The sequence below is a fragment of the Brachycentrus maculatus genome, unplaced genomic scaffold (genome assembly GCF_059751285.1).
Source record: "Brachycentrus maculatus isolate JH-2025_06_01 unplaced genomic scaffold, ASM5975128v1 h1tg000038l, whole genome shotgun sequence".
In the NCBI taxonomy this organism is placed as follows: Eukaryota; Metazoa; Arthropoda; class Insecta; order Trichoptera; family Brachycentridae; genus Brachycentrus; species Brachycentrus maculatus.
This window is the reverse complement of record NW_028280792.1, coordinates 176,095-197,934: the sequence shown is the minus strand read 5'-3', so window position 1 is coordinate 197,934 and position 21,840 is coordinate 176,095. Positions and strand designations below refer to the sequence as shown.

The window sequence follows — 21,840 nt, the reverse complement described above, 5'->3', positions numbered from 1 at the left end:
TTTTGCAAAGATCCACCAAGCCACCTTGTGTGTCTTGTCGGTGGAGTAATAATGGTATTTATATTTTTTTAAGTGAAACTTCTTTGGCGGCTATTTAATAATCGATAATTATTAAATCGCCGCCAAAGTCGGGTTGTGGTCCCATGGTTAGTGTCGCGGACTCTCGAGTCAGATTTTCTCGGTTCGAACCCGCTCTACCACAACTTGATACCTGTTTCTAATAATGAGTCTCTCAGGCTCACAGAAATAGTATGAAATTGAAGTATCTTTGTAAATAATAAAAAAAATAATAATAAAACCCTTATCCGCACCCCAATGGTGCATAGGGCACTGCGTCATATAAACGCAGTGTTATCTTGATCGTTTACACATGAAGGAAAGGTGATCAGGCCTCCGCTTCAAGTACCAGTCCAGGGTAATATTGAATAAATATTACAGTGAAAAAATCACTCATATTTATTCTTACCCCCCCTGGGAATCGAACCCTGGTCCTCCAGAACGGTAGTCGAACGTGCTGACCATTACACTACGGAGGCGGACAAACACATATATTTCACATATATAAATAATAAAAACACAAATATTTCTCTGTTTCATTAAAAAATAGTTATACGAGATTCTATCGTTTTGTATCATTGTGTATACATCGCTCTACTCCTGTGGCGTTGGAATACATAGCTCTCTTTCTCCTTCTTCTTCTTCTTCTCCCTGGCTCCGTCTTATTGTCTTTGTAGACTGTTGGAGTCAGCTCTCCTCGTCCTCAGGTTGTAGGTCCTTCTATCATTGACAACGTCACCTAGACCATGCCTTCGAATCATGTTACCTTTCTGCAGCATCCATGAATTCTCTGGTCTTCCTCTAGATGCCTTTCGAGGAAGATCCATGGCGATTGCCTGGTTCACAATGTGATCTGGTGCTTTGCGTCCTATGTACCCATACCATCTCAATTCCCTTTCCTCTACTATTGATGCCTTGCTTCCACGAATGCGTGAATTCTTTATTTTGTCTCTAAGGAACACTCCAGCTGGCCATCTAAGCATTCGCATTTCAGCAGTTTCTAGCTGCCTAGAGTAGGTGCCCCTTTCTCCTTTTATCCACTTCATATCTTTCTTCTCTCTCGTGTAACGAAATGTGCCTAATAGATGTGTATATTTGTCTTTTTTTGTGTGTATATTAAAAAAGGTTAAAATTAATAAAAACAACGAAAAATGTATTCAAAAAGAACTCCACCGACAAGACGCACAATGTGGCTTGGTGGGTCTCTGCAAAATATTTTTTTTTAAATTGTGATTTAAATAAATGTATACAATTTATGTTAATAAAAAAAAATATTAAAAAATGTGACGCATCCTTGAAATTTCATTTCAAGAACATGTTATTCTCAATACATATTTCTACATATTTAATTCAAGTGAATACATCTTTATATGATTATTAATCTATTAAACTGGGAATCGGGGAAGCAGCGTGATGGTTAGTTTGTTAGTCAATTAGTTTTTAGGTAGAAATATATGTAGTGCATCATACTTGTATGTAGTTTGTCATGTTTCATTTGGTTTCGTTCGTTTTTAAGTGAAATGCATTGTAAAAGTAGTTTAAACTCTAAAGAAAGTGTGAAGCGAAGACTATAATGATCAGACTCTTCTCAGCGAGATGGTCGAGGAGGAGGGACAGTAACAGGTAAGAACACTAAATGTACAAATGTAATAGAAAAAGAAGTATTGAATTGTAATACCGCGGGTGGACTGGCGAAAAACGTTAACTCGAAAATATGGAATTTCTACTTAATGATGTATAGTATGTATAAAGTTTCCAACCTTCTACAAACTGGCAAAATACACCAAGTAGTTTGAAGTGTCATATATATCGCTCACTCCTTTCAAGAACGTCATAAATCGAAAATCGGCATTTTTCAGTTGTGCATGTTTTCGGAATGCCCAGAAAATGTACTATATCCCAGCAAAAGAGGCATATTTAAAACTTATTTATTTACCCGCTACAGGGCTGAAAGTGTTGTTTTTACATTTTGAAGAAAAGCTATTGTTTAAATGTTTTTTTTAAATATACTAAATATTTTTCAAATGGAGAAAAAGCCTTCAGGTTCTACCTAAAAAGATCTGTTGCACAGTAAAAAGTTCAATAAGTGGCTTGATATTTATTTTTAATACATTGTATTATATTTTTAAACTTTAAAAACATTCTCCTGAAAAATAAAGTTTTTCGATTTATGACGTTCTTGAAAGGAGTGAGCGATATGTGGTTTTAAAAGTCAATTCAACTTTAAGTTTAAAAGTGGGTATTTTATTCAGGCTAAATGAAAGCCTTAAATAATGGGAATTATTCAAGCAGAGAATTTTGAGTGAATGTTTATTGCCAGTATACCCAGATATAATTCACTGAACTCCCTGTTTTTTATTTATTTATTTAATATAGTTACAAAAAAGATGAAAATTTAATTCATTTGCTATACATATATTATTACTAGTTACTCTGTTCCTCTCAAAAAAGAGACTAAGCTCTTGTGATTGGAGAGGGGCTTATACTCATTGTTGATTGTTTACACTTATGAATGATATAATATTGTCAAAATTATGTTATAGTATTTTTAATAATATTTTTAACTTAGATAAAGAAGGATATGTAAGTCTGGATATTTACAGGGCTTACGACCTGTCACAGTCTTGTTTAAGTGATCACTTTACATGTGTGTAACATTCACCATTCTACCCATGATTTACAACACAGTTCTCTTTTTTTGGAATTCATTTATATATGATATAATTTACACGTTGCTTCACGTGTGAGTTCGCGCCAACATCTATAGTGGACTTGAGTAAGCATTACTTTTTATTTAGCAGAGACCCTTTGATTTTAAATGTATGCAAGATCCTCTATAAAATAAAGGACTTAAATAAAAAGTTTACTCAAATCAAACATAGATTTTGCCACAAACTCACACGTAAAGCGTCATATGAATTATAAACTTAATGTATATGTATGATTCCAAAAAATAGTAGCGTGGTTGTCAATCATGATCGTGGTAAATATTACATGTGTATAAAGTGAACACTCAAACCAGCCTATCGCTCACTCCATTCAACAACATCATAAATCAAAAATTGTCCATTTTCAGTTGTGCATATTTTTGGAATGCCCAGAAAATGTACTTTATCCCAGCAAAAGCTAAATATTTTTAACTTAATATTTACCCGCTACAGGGCAGAAAGCGTTGTTTTTGCATTTTGAAGAAAATGTACTGTCTAATTATTTTTTTAAATAAAATCAATGTTTTTTAAATGGAGAAAAAACATTCAGGTTTTACCTAAAAAGATCTGTCGCACAGTAAAAAGTTCAATGAGTGGCTTGATATTTATTTTTTAATACATTTTATTATATTTTTAAACTTTAAAAATGATCTCCTGAAAAAAAGTTTTTTGATATACTTATGACGTTGTTGAAAGGAGTGAGCGATATGTCATAAGCTCTTACTTCCATATTTGTATAACCCAGACTTCCAATTTCTTCCATATTTATATGTTGAAATGTGAAAAAATGTAAAAATAACTCCTTAGTGGAGTAATTCACATCTGTGGACAAAAATTTGGTCACACCCAAAATTATGAATTTTTAAAATATTTTTTTGTTAATTATTATTTCTTATTGTTGTCAAGTCTCGAAATATCTTTTGTGATAAAATTCTTAACACATTGTTTGCGGAAAACGCTAAAAAGTGTCTTTTACATATTGTTGGTAAAGAGCTGAAGACGTTTTATTTGCTTACTTTTGGTAGAGCGCGAGTGACGCCAAAAAACATTGCACGGAATTGGAATTGGGTTTCCGGTTCCTTGCAATTAGTATTTTTTCTAGCCTCCGTGGTGTAATGGTTAGCGTGTTTAGCTACCGTACTGGAGGCTGGGTTCAATTCCCAGGGGGGTAAAATAAATATTAGCGATTTTACACACTAATATTTATTTAATATTACCCTGGACTGGTCCCTAAAGCGTAGGAGTCTTCACCTTGCTTTTTTGTAAGTAACGATCAAAATAAAACTGCTTCAATATGACGCAGTGCCCTATGCACCATAGGGTGCGGATAAGGGTTAGAAGGAGAATTAGTATACTAATTATGGTCGAGGTTAATGAAAAAACCGCCCGACAATAATGTATTAATATTTTTGCTTTTCCGATGTTTCTTATTCTGCTGTGAATTTCACTTGTAATGAACATTGATGTAATTTTCACATTTTCTAATATTTATTTGTTTTTTTTTCTTCAAATTATGTAAAGTGTATATTGGCCAGGCTATTAAGGTTACGTTATGGGTCCTAATTACACAGTACATATTCCGAATCAAGCATAACACATTACATATTGTGGCAAAGGCACACGGGATAATGAAAAAATATGTCAATGGGAGGCGGCCTGATAAATTGACCACCTCTAACTAAATTAAAAACACTCACGAAATTACAAGGCGCCAAATAGCAAAAATGTATCTAAATAATGAGATTCTATTTATAAATAGTAAATTCATATTTATGAAGGCCTTTTTAATCACTATAAATCATTACCACCTCTGTAGTGTAGTGGTCAGCGCGTTTGGTTACCACGAAGGAGGTCCTGGGTTCGATTCCCAGGGGGGTTAAAATAAATATGGGTGAATTTCGTTCTCATATTTTTTTAATATCACCCTGGACTGGCACAACAAGCGCATCTCTGATCACCTTGCCTTCATGCAATTGACGATCAAGATAACACTGCGTCGCTACGATGCAGCACCCTATGCACCACTGGGTGCGGATAAGGGTTAAGATTAAAATAAAATTAGTTTGTCTTCATGCAATTAACGATCAAGATACCACTGTGTCGCTACAATGCAGTGCCCTATGCACCAGTAGGTGCGGATAAGGGTTAAGATAAAAAATAAATAAAAAGTTTGTCATTTCGTAACATAATTATTCTTATGCTTAAAGATTTGTGCGGCAAAATGTCATATGATAGATGTTTAAATGATGATATAAGAAAAGAACGCAAGGCTGAGATAAGCATTATGGATGAAATTAAGAAAGGTGTTATGAGATGGTTTGGGCATGTGGAACGAAGGAGTGAAGAAAAAACCGTAAAACAAATTTATGAGGCGAATGTGGTTGGTAATAGAAGCAGAGGAAGACCGAGTAAAACTTGGCATTATTAATCATTTCAAATACTTGAAAACGGTCAGGTCAGGAGTCGGAGTGATCGGCGTATATGCATAAGGAGATGCATGAATGTGAAAGAGGCGAAGATTGATTTCAAAGACAGATCGGTGTGGTGTTGTATTCTCTCTGCCCACCCCTGCGGATGGTGGCGTGATGGTTAATTAGTGAGTTGAGTCTTTTGTATGAGAATTTCCCTGGGTTTTCCTCTGCTTCTTTTACCGATCACATTTGTTTTACTATTCTCTCTTCGCTCATTTGATTCACATTCCCAAACCATCTATCTCAACACACCTTTCTTAATTTTAGTATTCTTCTTCTTCATCTTTTTATAGATCCTCAGGATCTGTCTGTGCCTCCGCCTGCTGCTCTTGTGAATGTTGACTGCCAGCTATCTCTCCACCTTTTTGCAGGTCTGCCTGGGGGGCTACGTCCTTCAGGGTTTCCTTGAAGGGCGATACGTAGAAGTCTGTCTTCTGACATTCTGTTTACATGATCATTCCAGTATCGCCTTTGTTGTCGTCCCCACCTTGCGATATATTTCATCTTACACATGCTCCGGATATCAGTGTTTCTTGCGCGGTCTCGCAACGTGTTTCTAGTTAATTTTAGCGAAAACGATTATCTCAGCCTTGCATTGTTTCCTTATTTCCCCATTCGAACATCTATCGTACATCGTTTTGTCGCACATTTGTCTGAGGGATCGCATTTCGACTGCATTCAGTCAGCTTTAATCCTTCTTTAGCCAACTGCATGTTTCGCTTCCACACATCAGATTCTTTATTTTGTTTATTTGATTGTTGCAGCGGCAGCAGGCAGAACTCGGGCACGGCAGTGGGCCGGGAGGAGCAGCAGCCCCCCGCCCCCGGGGAGAGCGCCCCCGCCCCGCCCGCGGCGCCCAGCTCGCCCCTCACCACCCTGCCCAGGAACAAGGATGGCTCCATCGACTATGACGGTCAGTCGCCTCCTCTTCTTTCTACACCTCTTCTTTTGCCTCAATACTGTGGATCGGTCTGCGGCAACAAATGACTCCTCTTTCGCCACTCCGATCTATTTAGAGAAACCCCCTTCAGCTCTTCTACACCTATATTGTACCATTCTAAAAAAAACTTTACCCTATACCAGGGATGGCAAACATTTTTCCCAAGTAGGTAATTTTAAAAAATATACATATTTCACGGATCACATAAGTTAAGTTACTACTCAGCTGTCCAAACTTAAAACACAGTAAGGGACATTTTTTTACAGTAGGTTTTTTTGCATTTTTGGACTAAGTAGAATCTACTTAGTCCAAAAATGCAAAAAAACGTACTACAAAAAAAATGTCCCTTACTGTGTTTTGAGTTTGGACAGCTGTACTACTACTACTACTACCATCATGCCGTTTTGCCACAGGGGTAGCCAGAAAGGATAGAACGCCCTTCTGTCCTGACATACACTCCTCACCTTCTTCACATCCATACATCTAGTCATACATGCCCTCTGATTACGCAGAATTTTGACAACACCAGATTTTAGATTCTGATCGATTTGAAGTCTTTATCGGCCGTCCTCATTCTGTTCTCCCGCTCGCATTCGCCACATGTACTTTCTTAGTCATTTTCTCATTATCCATTCGCATCACATGTCCATACCACCTTAAAGAATTCTTCTTCATCTTTTCAATTACCTATCCCTAGTTATTATCAATTGTTCCCATTATCCCTAGGTTGAACAATCAAAACAATAATACATAAAGGTTATGTATGTTATTTGCATTATATCTATGATAAAAGTCCAACTTATGTTCTGTGAAGTTGGTTAGATGTTTTGATCTCTTTACCAAACGCTGCCATGAGAAGATATAGTAAAAAGTACCGTTGACGCCGGGCACTATGTTTTTTCTCTTTTTACTTTGTGGCTTAGATTTATCAGATTTTTTTGTAGATTTCGAGGCGTGACTTATCCTAGATGGTGTCTTTTAATTTTTTTATGAAATGAAAGCTTTTAATACAAACCATCATATCTAAAAGTTCAAGCGGGTTAGATAATTTCTCACGGGTCCATCGTTTGCCATCCCTGCTCTACTCTATCCTAAGCATTTCAAATTAACAAAATATAGTCTGACATTTAAATTATGAAGTTAATAAATCACAGAAAAATGTTTATTACATTGAAAATCAGCTGTATACGGTATCAAACGTTTTGATCAATATCACTAGTCTTGATATTGCTTTTTAGCAATAAGCCCGCTAATGTACTTATTTATTTTCTGTATATGAAGTTTAAATTCAATTAAATTAAAATCCTTAATATTTAATTCACATATAACTATAGTTATATGCAAATATAGATATTGGGAAAACATTCCATAAGATACAACATTTTGAGTGTGTCCAAATACTTGTTCACAAAAATCTGGATTATCTCCAATTACAGGAGTTATTTTCATATTATTTTTTGACATTTCATCAAAGATGAAGAAGAATATGGAAATCTGGTCAAATTATAAGCTTAATAATAAAAATGAAAATGGTATTTTCTGGCGTTTCTCATGTGTGTGATTATAATCCGGGATTCGGATCTCACATACTAATATAAGAGTTTCTGCTTAATAAAAAAGCTTCTTTACGTCTCACCAATAGATGTCTCTAGTGAAGTTCTAGTGATTCAAGAACAAAGTTTCTAAATTGGTTCATATATATAGAACTTCGAAGAATTTGAGTAGTGTGGTTGTCAATAATGGGTAGAATTGGTGAATGTTACACGTGTGTAAAGTGATCACTCAAACCAGCCTATGACGGTCGTAAGCCCCGTAAATGCCCAGATTTCCATATTCTTCTTCATCTTTGATGAAATGTCAAAAAATAATATTCCATAAGATGTTTCGCCTCTACACTTCAATATTTGTAAAAAAAAAAATTAATCTTACCTCGAGTTGGTTCATCAAACTGTTTGCCTTTCCGGGAGTATGGATGTAAATAAAAATCGGTGTAAATTTTCCTCAAAAGAGTATCACCGTTAATGAACGTCGAAGTCCGTCTGTCAGTTGGTATGATGTAACTTGTATAGCAATGACATCTGTGGATATTTCTATGTAATTTTGTCATAAAATAAAACCTAGGAATAGGGAGTTTAATATATCGCTCACTCCTTTCAAGAACGTCATAAATCAAATAACTCGATTTTTCAGGAGAACGTTTTTAAAGTTTAAAAATATAATACAATGTATTCAAAATAAATATCAAGCCACTTATTGAACTTTTTACTGTGCAACAGATCTTTTTAGGTAAAACCTGAAGGTTTTTTCTCTATTTGAAAAATATTTAGTGTATTTAAAAAAATAATTAAACAATACATTTTATTTAAAATGCAAAAATGACACGTTCTGGCCTGTAGCGGGTAAATATTAAGTTAAAAATATGCCGCTTTTGCTGGGATGCACAACTGAAAATCGACAATTTTTTATTTATGACGTTCTTAAAAGTAGTGAGCGATATAAGTATTTATTATTTTTACATAATTTCTATATTTCTATCTTCATAAGACAGATTTAATGAAAAAAAATTATTTACAACATTTTGAGTGTGTCCAAATACTTGTTCACAAAATCTGGATTATCTCCAATTACAGGAGTTATTTTCATATTATTTTTTGACATCTCATCAAAGATGAAGAAGAATATGGAAGTCTGGGCATTTACGGGGCTTACGACCGTCATAGGCTGGTTTGAGTGATCACTTTACACACGTGTAACATTCACCAATTCTACCCATTATTGACAACCACACTACTCAAATTCTTGGAAGTTCTATATATATGAACCAATTTAGAAACCTTGTTCATGAATCACTAAAACTTCACTAGAGACATCTATTGGTGAGATGTAAAGAAGCTTTTTATTAAGCAGAAACTCTTATATTAGTATGTGAGATCCGAATCCCGGATTATAATCACACACATGAGAAACGCCAGAAAATACCATTTTCATTTTTATTATTAAGCTTATAATTTGACCAGATAATTTATTTACAACATTTTGAGTGTGTCCTATGACATTTTGAGTGTGTCCTACCAGCCTATGACGGTCGTAAGCCCCGTAAATGCCCAGACTTCCATATTTTTCTTCATCTTTGATGAGATGTCAAAAAATAATAAAAAAAATTATATTAAAAGAATCCACTCCCCAGAGAATTCGGACATCAATTAATGTACTCCCGGAAAAGTAAAACAAAAGATGAAACCTCAAGGTGAGGCACGTTTAATATTGATATATGGTCAGTAGGGTGAAAAATCCAATGTCTGTTTTTCACCTAAATAAATAATAATAATTTTCATTGACATTTGTTAAAGGACCCGCTGGAATAAAATTTGTATCGAATAAGATTTCACATAACACCTGAAGGGGTTCAAGTGATAGGGAAAATTATCATGGCAAACAATGGAAATATTTGTAAAGATTTATGTCTTTATTTGTAATTTATCACTGATAACTGCCATCAATGCTATCTTTCTGTACTAAGTTGTATTGCCGAACAAAGATATGTCAGGGAATCAGAAAAGTTTCAGAGGTTATGATAATTATCAAGGGCAACTAAATTTCCCATTCAAAGCGACTTTCTGAACTTTATTTTAGGCTTCCAATTTGTGGATGGAAAATGGATATTAAACTTGTGTAATCATTTTTTTCTCCCATCAAAATTTCATACAAAGCTTTGAAATCTTTAAAGTTATCTTTATTCCATTTCACATCTTAACATTATAATTCCAAACCCTTCTATTACTGCTGCTGATTTTTGGATTGCTACTTAATGAAATGAATAGCTATAGCAATGAGACATTTTCCAACAATAAATCGTAAGTTTTAGTTGATCATAGCCCAATTCAGCATATACATTTAAAAAAAAACAATCCGAGCATAGTTATAATAACATCATAGCTTACTTTTTAGTTCTTCCAAATCAATCTAATTTCAGTATGCAGCTTTATTTAAAAAATCTTATGAATCCATTAAGAATGTTGGTCTGCCTTGTAATTTTTTTCATTTAGTTACTGTTTTAGCTTCATGTTTTCCTTCTGTATTGTGGTTAGAATTTCAAAATAATACATATGATGAATAAAAAATATTTATTAGAATAGTATTTGTTTTTAACACTAAGTTTGTGAATTCATTCTAAAGAATTCCATGCAAATCTTTAATTTGTCGTATTCATTATAATTTTTTTTTATTAGGTGTTTTTTTTTATCTTGATTTTTTTTACCCGTTACCACCTTAGGTATGCTAGTTGTGTAGTCCATGTATGTTAGGTAAAATTAACAAGCAGTTAGTGTATCATAAATGTGATGTGAAATTTTGTGAACTAATTAATCGGAAAATAAAGGTTAAGAATTGGCATTAATAAGAATATTCATAGATCACATGATTTTGAGAAAAATATGATATTTTATTTATGTAAGTAAGTATGCAGTAAACCATAAAAATTCTTCTACAAAATTTGACAAGTCTCGAGTAGCTTTTTTGTGTAGATCAGGGTTGTTATTTATTTTTTAAAAACTAGCGAGTGACATCCCTATTCTGTAGTTTTCACAACCCTTCGTAATGAGGCTTTATGTGGCCTGCAAAGTTGTTTATCATTATTATCTTGTTTTCAGCCCTTTATGAGTGTGAGAGCGATAGTGATATCGGATCCATGGAGACCCACGGATCCGTCATCACCCACTTACTGTCACAAGTCAAGATTGGGATGGATCTTACCAAGGTTTGTACCCATTCATTTTATACTTTTTTTTTCTTTGTTACTAATGGTTAGAATCCAAGTCTTTTAAAGCACCCTTGAGGGAATATTTTATGGAAATGGCGCTATAAAAATTGACAAGCGCCGCGGTGTAGTTGGGTAGATGCTCGACTGCAAAACTAGCATCGTAGGTTCGATTCCCGCCAAGTGCAAAATCGATTCAAGAAAGATTTATTTTCAACTAATCCGGGTATTTGTGATGTTTCACATTAACCTTCCCTATCCTTACTATCCCACCTGCAGACAAGCCTCTAATAGAGGCTTTGTGGGTTATATTCCATTAAAATTAAATAAAATAAAATAAAAAATTCCAAATAATTATTATTATTACATTAGTGTTGACAATCAATAATTGACTCTGGTATACTTTGCCAAAAACGTGGTCCATCATATACCAATGATGACGCCAGTGTATTTTGATGGTCGAGCTAGGAGGTAGGGTGCGCATGTCTAAAGTTCCGATTTGTCAGTAATATTTGCAAATAAACAAATTTAAATAATTTTGAGTAAAAAATAGATAAAGGTTTTTTTAAACTATTGTATTCGCCATTATAATGTCGGATTTGTCCAATAGTGATGAATCGATTGTCAAACTTTGCACAAATATGTTTGTTATACTCAAAGCAGTGATAGTGACAATGAAATTAAAATGTTCACCAATCGGAGATGCTCATCGATAGTGAAATCTCCGAGGACGAGCTAATTTCACGCGACTTTTTCGACACATTCTTTGGAATAATTTTTTTTTTTTTTAATTTCTCAAATTGTTTTAATTTCAAATATCGCTTACTCCTTTCAAGAACGTCATAAATCAAAAATCGTCAATTTTCAGTTGTGCATGTTTTCGGAATGCCCAGAAAATGTACTAAATCCCAGCAAAAGAGGCATATTTTTAACTTAATATTTTCCCGCTACAGGGCAGAAAGTGTTGTTTTTGCATTTTGAAGAAAAGGTATTGTTTAATTATTTTTTAAATATACTAAATATTTTTCAAATGGAGAAAAAACCTTCAGGTTTTACCTATAAAGATCTGTTACACAGTAAAAAGTTCAGTAAGTGGCTTGATATTTATTTTGAATACATTGTATTATATTTTTAAACTTTAAAAACGTTCTCCTGAAAAATCAAGTTTTTTGATTTATGACGTTCTTGAAAGGAGTGAGCGATATGTATAAAATATGTTTTTACAAAATGCTGTTTCACCAGAAGGAAATACTAAAATGGGTCAATATTTGAGGAAAAAAATGTTGATTATATAAAATATATACAGAATATAAAAAATAAAAATAATATATATATATATATATATATATATATATATATATATATATATATATATATATATATATATATATATATATATATATATATATATAATATACACATATAATATTAAAGACCATTTATCTAAAAAAAAGTGTTCAGCAATTTTAGCATACATAAAAAAAATCCCTTTACCCCCCTTGGGAATCGAACTCGGGACCTCCAGAATGGTAGCCGAGCGTGCTGACCATTACACTACGGAGGCGGACACTTTTTTTTCACTGTAATATTTATTCAATATTACCATGGACTGGTACCTGAAGCGGAGGGCTGATCACCTTTCCTTCATGTGTAAACGATCAAGATAACACTGCGTTTATATAACACAGTGCCCTACGCACCATTGGGGTGCGGATAAGGGTTTTATTATTATATTATTAAAAAAAATCCCAGCATTGAAACGGTCAAAGTTCTTTAGGCTAGGCTTAGGATTCCATATGGAAGTTAATATTTTAATTTCGTAGTGTAGATAACTACTAGAAGTAACTGATTTCACTATGTATCTATGTACTTTACATAGTAAAATCGGTAACTTCCGTATGTAATCCCTCCTCTAAAACAATCAATAAAACATTAAAAATATATGTAACTGTTGCCCATTAATATGAACAATAACAAATTTGAATTACAAGATTATTTGCACGCATTTTAACGACTGTGGACATTTTTGATTTCAGGTTGTTCTACCAACATTTATACTGGAAAGGAGATCACTGCTTGAAATGTATGCGGATTACTTCGCACATCCTGACCAGTTCCTAAAGTGAGCATTTTTTTTAACCATAAATATATCTGAATTTATAAAGTGTTCTTCAACAAATTTGTATACGGAAAATCATTGCAACGATTGTCTAATGTTGAGGCACACTTTGAAATCTCAACACAGATGAATAAGTCTGGGTATTCACAGGGCTTACGACCCGTCGGCTGGTTAAGCGATCACATTGTACACATAACATTCACCATTTCTACCCATGATTGACGGTTGTCAGTACGGTTGTACTACTCAAATTTTTGGAGCTCATACATATATCTCATGTCGCTTCATGTGTGAGTACGCGGCAGTATCTACGGTTAATTTGAGAAAGCTTTTATTTTATTTTTATATATTTTATCATTTAGCAGCTTTTATTTCTGTCAAAGTTTCAAAGCATTTTCGACGAATAACTAAATGATTTAAGATTTTGAATAAAATAACATTTACAATTTTATTTATACGGTGCCAGCTTGATAATCCAAATTTAAACCATACATCGGTTAATTCGGATTAAGGAATTATTCGGGTTAGGGTATCATTCGGTTAGGGAGTTATTCAGATTAGAGAATCATTCAGATTAGGGAGTCATTTGTATTACTGTGAGTGTTTTGACAAAAATGAGAGAGAATAAAAGAAATTTCGGTTTATAAAAATTCTTTATTTTACATTTTTGTTTAAGTAATGAATAATTTAAAAAATGTAGCTTTAAAAAATCTGATAATTTCTTTTGAACCAAAGAACCTAACTGGCGTTAAGGGCTAAATCACGCATTCATCTCAAAACCATCAATTCCTCAGTGTTTTGGACGAATTATTCAGCCCAGTTGATGGATATGTGGAAAGCTTCCACGGCATCAGAAGGTGAAATTTTTTAAACTGTCATCAGAAAAAAGCGGAGGAGCGTTCGGATCAGCGAGCTGGCTCTGTAAAGACAAAAATCACTTAAAATTCAGACGCAGAAAATATTTTCATTAATTGATTCGGCAGTCACTTTGTGGTAAAATCTATGTATAAATAATTTTTAACCTGTTAGTGAGTATGGCCGTACATATACGGCCATACCAAACTTTCCTCAAAAGAGTATTGCCGTACATGTATGGCCGATGCAAAACATGATTTATATTAAAACATTGATGAATGATCGATGTTTCCATAATTATGTTAACTAGTGTAATTTTTTTTCAGTCAAGAAAATTTGTTGCTTATAGCATCAACTATGATGCAAAATTTTAAAAAATATATTTTTTCCCATGATACAGTTTCGTCCGCAGACACTCACTACCGGACAGGTTAATTTATGTTTTGTAGTATTTACTAAGTAAAACTTTGTAAAATAAAAAAGAAAATATTGTCATGCACTACTTCATCTGCTGCTTAAGCCTTCTGTCCTACACTGCTGCATATAGGTCTCTTCTGTATTCTTCCATTTTTTTCTGTCTGTTGCTTGCAGTTTTTCTGTTAGTCTCTACCCCCCACAGTAGCTATGTCGTCAGACCATCTTATTTGAGGTCAGCGCCTCTTTTATGTTCCCAATGTCTCCATCTCAAAATTTAAGTTGATGTGCTATGTCTCTCTCTCTCTAGGATAGCGGACATGGCGACGCCGCGGGATCGGATGGTGCAGGTGGTGCGCTGGTACCTGAGCTCGTACCACGCGGGGCGCAAGTCGGCCGTGGCCAAGAAGCCCTACAACCCCGTGCTGGGCGAGGTGTTCTGCTGCCACTGGCAGGCCGGCGCGCCCGGGCCCCCCGCGCCCCCCGGCCCTACCGGCTCCTCCAGCGCGCCCGGCGGGCCTCTCGCCTGGTGCGGCGCCGACCAGCTCACCTTCGTGGCCGAGCAAGTCTCGCACCATCCGCCCAGTGAGTGGACTAACTTTACTTAACTTGGACCATGTCCGCTCCCTATGTGGAGGATATGGAGTCCATATACTGTTTCCAGGCTTTTCTGTGACCTCGTACAGTAAGAAAAAAAATAGTATTTTGGGAATTAAAAGCATTATTAACTTTGTGCACTCTCCTTATCATTCATTGTTCATGTTGGTTGTATAATACCACTTAAAAACTCTTCTTCGTGACTATTGGTTTCGATCATTCCCTCATCAGGTCAACGAGGGAATGGTTACTCTGGAGCCAATAGTCATGAAATAGAGTTTGTAAGTGGTATTATACAATGTTGACGATGAATGATAAGGAGTGTTAAAAATAATAGTATCCATTTTTTATTTACCCATTTCAGTATCAGCATTCTACGCGGAGCACGTGAACAAGCGGATATCGTTTGACGCGTGGGTCTGGACCAAGAGCAAGTTCCTGGGGCTCTCCATCGGAGTTCACAACATCGGGCGGGGGACCGTCAGCCTGCCGGAGCTGCAGGAGGAGTACGTTCTCACCTTCCCCAACGGCTACGGAAGGTACACAACCACTTCACTTCTCTATTAGATACTACCCGACTACCCGACCTAGCCTAAACTTGTTTCATTAATTGATTAGCCAGTTATTTTGTTTAAATAACCTTCATTTATTGTAACTGCAGACAGTTGGTAGAATTCCATATTGAATTGTTGGGTAATATATCCAAAATTAAAGACGGTTTATTTGGTTGAATTCTACATTTATTTATATATATTTTAATACGTGATGCGTTACGTCTTCTTAGGACATTGATAATGTCCTAAGAAGACGAAACGCGTCACGTATTAAAATATCATAAATAAATGTAGAATTCAACCAAACAAACTGTTTTAATTTTGGATATATTACCCAACAATTAAATAACCTTCATTCTTCTTCAAACCTTTATCCGTACCCGAAGGTGCAAAGGGCACTGCATCATATAAACAAAGTGTTATCTTGATCATTTATCTCCATACCGTTCTGGAGGTCCCGGGTTCGATTTCCAGGGGGGGTCAAATAAATAAAAGTGATTTTTTCGCTGTAATATTTATTTAATACTACCCTGGGCTGGTACCTGATGCGGAGGGCTGATCACCTTTCCTTCATGTATGTGTCATGTGTGCAGTGTGATCAAGATAACACTGCGTTTATATATTCAGTGCCCTATGCACCATTGGGGTGCGGATAAGGGTTTGAAGAAGATGAAGAAGTAACACATGAAGGAAAGGTGATCAGCCCTCCGCTTCAGGTACCAGTCCAGGGTAATATTGAAAAAATATATTATAGAAGCGGAGGGCTGATCACCTTTCCTTCATGTGTAAACGATCAAGATATTACTGCCTTTATATGATCCAGTGCCCTATGCACCATCGGGTGCAGACAAGGGTTTAAAATTCTAACTAGCAAGTAACTCAGTCATATTGCACAAACCTTACCTAACATAGCCAGCCAGTGACTACTCTTGAATTGCACAAACCTTACCTAACGTAACCAGCTAGTGACTCCTCGTCAGGTCGATCTTGACGGTGCCGTGGATCGAGCTGGGCGGCACGGTGACGGTGGAGTGCGCGGCCACGGAGCACCGCGCCACCATCGAGTTCCTCACCAAGCCCTTCTACGGGGGCCGCAAGCACCGCGTGTCCTGCGAGCTGTTCACGCCCGCGGACCGGCGCCCCTTCCTCACAGGCGCCGGCGAGTGGAACTCCCGCGTCGACCTCAAGTGGACCGATTCGGGGGTGAGTCCAGCATCAATGTTGCCAATACTAAAATACCATATTATCTAATTTGTATTAAATGTCAAATGAAACTCAGAAATTTTGAGTCCACTAAGTAAAAACACATAAAATAAATATTGTGACAATTGTTTCGTCTAGTTATAGCATTTTCAAACGAACGTCAATGCCATAACTAGGTGAAACAATTGTCACGATATTGATTTTTGTGTTTTTTAACAATAAAATACAGCTTAGTAGACTCAAAAGATATGTCTTTGATTTGATATTTAATACATAAATTAAAATGGAGTTCTACAAATTTAATGCCAAATCAATAAATACCATGTTATTATTTATTGTAAGTGCAGATGGTTGGTAGAATTCCATTTTACCTATGGATTTTATCTACTACTTACTAGCTCTTATCCCGACCTACGACAGTTAGGGACGTTGTTTATTTGAAAACACTATTCACGGATTTCAAGGGTCAGTTTTATATTTGAAACGTTGCTCACCAGTTATTATAATCAGTAAATAAGTGCGATTTTTTTCTATACTTTTCATTTAGACCTTCATTATTTATATTAAAATGCCAAGAAAACCTGATTTGAATGAAACTGAACGCTCTAAAATAATTATATTGATTTAACCCTTCTGAATTCAATAAAATTATTTGAGACCACTCAGTTTCGCTCAAATCACGTTTTCTTGGCATTTTAATATAAAAATAATGAAGGCTTAAATGAAAAGTATAGAAAAAAATCATACTTATTATTTAATTATATTAACTGGAGAGCAATGTTTAAAATATAAAACTGACCCTTAAAATGAGTGAATAGTGTTTTCAAATAAACCACGCCCCAAATTGTCGTAGGTCGGGATAGCAGGTAAAATCCATTAAAATGCAATACACTCCAATAGGATTGCAAGAATTACAAGAATTACAGTATTTAAAGACATAAACCAATTCTGTAGGGGGTGCCTTATACATGTCCTCTGTAGTTTGTGCCTTCCGCAATGGTAAGAAGCAGGCCTGGGTGTCTTATATTATGGCATATCCATTTGGCTCGCTGTTGTGTTACTTTACTTGTAAGCATCTAGACTCCCCAGCCCTGCTTGATACCTTCTTATTCCCTACATGTTCCGACCGATGAATCCCCAACATGCACCTGTAACACTACATCTCTAACGCCCCATTCTGTCTTTACTCTTTCGATTCACATGGCCAAACCATCTGAACATACCTTTTTTAGTTTCATCTGTTGTATAATGCTAATCTCAGCATTGTATTCTTTTCTCATTTCACCATTTGAACATCTACCATACATTGTTTAGCCGCACATTTGTCATTGATATTTCTGTTAAATTATTAACAAAACACTTGTTTTTTACCACTGGAGCATTATATTGTTACGACTAGTTTCAGAAGCTACAGACGCTTCCATCTACGGGTTTGAATATAAACTATTATATTCAAACCCGTAGATGGAAGCATCTGTAGCTTCCATAACTAGTCACAACAATATAATGCTCCAGTGGTAAAAAACAAGTGTTTGATTTACAATTAAATGATGTCTTACCGCAAAGTGAATGCCACGAGTTAATGTTGGTTGTTTGTCCGCAGCGGAGCGAGGTGCTGTTTGACGCGGCGACCATGCGAGCGGAGCGCAAGCTGGTGCGGCCGGTGGAGGCGCAGGCGCCCAACGAGTCGCGGCGCGTGTGGCGCGAGGTCACGGCCGGCCTGCGCGCCGAGGACATCGAGGCCGCCACGCGCGCCAAGTGTCGCGTGGAGCAGGCGCAGCGCGAGGCTGTGCGCCTGCGGGAGGCCTCCGCCACGCCCTGGGAGACCGTGGTACGTGCCAATCTCACTTGCTTAGAAAATAACCTAACCTTTTTTTTTGCAATGGGGGAGAAAATCTTCATAGACACCTGGCAGCCCGTACTGCCAGGAAGTGCCAGATTTTTACTGGCTAAAAACTCCCCCCTCTCGCAGTGGCTTAAACCCAGCGGATCTCAGTGATGAATATTCTTCGCTGGGTTGCCGGTCTGTGAGATATCTCCCTCGCCTTGTTCGACTTGGGCACTACGGTCTGCCCGGCCCGGTCAGTGACAGTCGTCCCTACCTAACACCGACCTAGCCACACCTACGCAACAGGACCACCAAAACTGCCTCGCTCGTGTCACCGGGCTGCGGGGGTCCGCTTGTGCCCGCATCGGCGCAGCGAGGGTGGAGGCGCCTTTCCCGTTCGGCCTCCTCTTTCGCGAGCATTGGCGCCTTTGCGAACTTCTCCCAGCTGGACCAGGAGGGCGCGTTCTGGAGCATGGAGGGGACAATCGGGTTCCACTGAGAGACTCTTCCAGCTACCTCCTGAGCGGGCCCCAGGAGGGGCACTCAAAAGTCGTGTGCTCCGCCGAGTCCTCACCGGAGTCGCAGTGGTGGCGCGCAGCTTATTCTTCCTTGCCTTGTCCCGTCAGCAGCTGGGTCAGGTGATAGCTGAGGAATCCGTGCTTCCTCCCTACCCACACACTGAGGTTGCCTATCAGCCTCCGCGTCCACCTTCCCTTCGCCGCCGAGTCCCACCGCTCCTGCCAGTGAGTCATCGTGGCGACCCGCGTGATCGCCTTCTCCATGCCCGCGTACGTGGCCTGCCTTTCGGCGGCCAGTAGATCCACGGGGAACATTCCCTCCAGCCATGGTCAGGGAAGAGTTTCTCCACTACCACCCTCACATTCTCCAATTTGCTAAGGAAGAGGTCAAAAACGTGGCCCCTCACTTTCTACTGCACAAGCTTGTACGGCAGCCGCCACGGGTCGTCGTCTATCAGCCCAGCATCGCTCTTTGCTGTCCTTGACAACTCTCTTTAAGGCGCTCTTGGCCGCTTTGTACAAGGCCCTCCTGTCCTCATCAACAGGGAGTCGCTGCGATCTGCTGGCGGCGAGGCACTCCCTCCAGAGGCCGGCTATACTGTCATTCCACCAATAGGCCTGCCTCCCACGAGGGCCCCCCCCGCCTTGGCATGTAGGCGTCGCAGCCTCTGGTTATGACCTCTGTCACCTTAGCCACCGTCTCTTCTACGGAATCGTCCGGAAGCGGTTCGGCGCTATTCGCGATGGCTTCACATAGGGCGTCCAGCCGGAGCTGTTTGACTCTCCAACCGACTGGGGAAGATCCGATTCTGTTGCTATTGGCGCCTGTGAGTTTGAAGGCGATGTATCGGTGGTCATTTTCTACCCTTTCACTCTGCCAATCGTCGTCTCTTTGTCAAAGGTGACGTCGAGGTTGACGCGCCCCTCTGAAATGTCGGCGCATTTCCGACGTTTGTAGAGTGAAGCTGCAGCTGCGCAGAGGACTCGCCCGCGCCGGTTGGTCGCCGAGGACCCCCACTCTGCCGCCTTCGCGTTGAAGTCGCCCGCAACCACAATCGGGCTCCTGGCCTAGAGGGCGTCGTCGTGAAGGGTCCATTTGTTCCTCGAACTCCTGCATCGTGGCATTTGGGGAGCAGTAGCAGGAGTAAATCCTACACCCCCCCGCCTCCATCCAGGTCCATCCATCCGTCCACTCCGCCATTTGGCGCCGCCCCATGCATGTGCAGACTCATCGTAGGCACAAAAATTGCCGCCCTTGAACTTGGGGGTCCGAGAACCATCCCTTATTCTGGTTTCTTTATAACTCGGACACGATGACAATGTCTGCACGATGCTCGAGAGCCACTTGCTGCATCAGGTCCTGTCCTTTGCAGCCGTTCAGGTTGATCTGAAGGAGTCGGATGGTCATTTGGTACGTGCCCACCCGTTCCTCCTTCTCGCAAGTGCGAGTGCCTCTTTAAAAGCTCTGAAGTGTGAGCTTCTGCTTCTGTGTTTGTTGCTGTCCCATCGCAGGGGAAGCAAAACGGACTCTTTCGGCAACTGCAAATTTGTAGCCCGGTTGGGCGCAATTTCCGCACAGGCCGGCTCTGTCGGTGGATCAACAGGACCCGAGATTTACCCGCTCCCGGGGAGTTCCATGGCCAGCCGGCTATGAGGTAACTCACACCAGCAAACCTGGGTTCAGGCGCAGGTTCAGAACTCTGACGTGCTCCGCCCTGTCTGCCGCCACCTGCTTGTTAAGGGCGTCTACCATGTCCCCTTTCTTGACGCCCTAGTCTAGATTGCGGATGACGGCCGTCAAGGTGGGAACTGCGCGGCGCACGGTCACACCCTCTCTGGCGATCTCCCTGATTGCCTTCTCCAGGCCTTCGAGAGCACCCCTTCCGGCTTCCAAGAGAAGATCCGCCGCCCTGGTGCGCCTCATGGTGCTCACCTGCGGCACATTGGGGCTTGCCATAACCGGGTGTTTGGCCATTTTGTGGCAGATCTCTGCGTATGAGGCGACGCCCGTCTCCTTGGCGATGAGCGCCTCTCTCATCGTATATCTATAACTAACAATGCCAACATTTAAGATAATGTTATAAAAACAAAAACTATTAGAGGCAATTCAATGGTTTTGATTTCGAAATGCGCGGATTTTTTTTTAAAAAATCATACCTTTGTATGTTTCGATGTGAGTACTGTTCATTGCTCTGCAGATGTCTTAGTTTGTAGCCGATTTCTTGCAATGTACATCTAATCATTTCAGGAGTAACTGTCAAGATAGCGGCATTCCAAGGTTATCCAAATCCTGAATCTTTTCTGCGTACACAATTTTGTAGTGTATCCCTAGAAAAAGAATTTCAAAGAGGTAAGGTCTTTTTAGAGGCCACCGCGTACTTCGCGTGAGCATATTAAGGTCACGCCACCTCCAAAGCTAAAGTTACGTTCACCAGCTAGCGTTCACTTACAGGATTAAATTATTTTTCGATAAATTTTACTGTGAATTTACATTTAAAAGCTCTCAACATCCCTGTCACTGCCAATCTAAATAAATACAAGTTTGTAAAACCACCACCTAATTTTCTAGAAGTGCCCCGGTGTTGGCAGTGAAAGGGATTAGTAGTTAGTTAGTTCAGTAAGTCAGCTAGATCCCATTCCGACCCGACGTTGGCCGGTACACAGACACCTCCACAACCCCGACCAGCACGGCAGACGGACACGGAACAGTGCAAAGACATTTGTAAAAAATGCTCAGTTATCGCATTCCCCACTTAACCATTGTTCATGGATACTCTGTTACGGATCCCTTTCACAAGTTGCGATTTTTTTTCCCTGACA

The 21,840-nt window shown here is 38.6% G+C and overlaps 1 protein-coding gene and 1 long non-coding RNA gene across 3 annotated transcripts in view; one reads left to right on the top strand and one right to left on the bottom strand.

Annotated features, from left to right (window-relative positions):
- Positions 1-21,840, top strand: part of LOC148312566 (oxysterol-binding protein-related protein 9) — a 126,498-nt gene that overhangs the window by 96,189 nt on the left and 8,469 nt on the right. For both annotated transcript variants that reach the window (XM_088276247.1, XM_088276239.1), the window contains 7 exons: positions 6,001-6,149; positions 10,826-10,932; positions 12,969-13,054; positions 14,631-14,905; positions 15,282-15,456; positions 16,452-16,674; positions 18,278-18,505. In XM_088276247.1, coding sequence (XP_088132373.1) covers positions 6,001-6,149; positions 10,826-10,932; positions 12,969-13,054; positions 14,631-14,905; positions 15,282-15,456; positions 16,452-16,674; positions 18,278-18,505 — 1,243 coding nt within the window. The remainder of the gene's footprint in view (positions 1-6,000; positions 6,150-10,825; positions 10,933-12,968; positions 13,055-14,630; positions 14,906-15,281; positions 15,457-16,451; positions 16,675-18,277; positions 18,506-21,840) is intronic.
- LOC148312567 (uncharacterized) lies at positions 13,686-21,058 on the bottom strand. Its single transcript, XR_015839106.1, has 4 exons — positions 18,234-21,058; positions 16,421-16,701; positions 15,273-15,447; positions 13,686-13,970 (listed from the first exon to the last, which is right to left on the bottom strand). It is a non-coding gene; the product is annotated as an uncharacterized LOC148312567 (long non-coding RNA).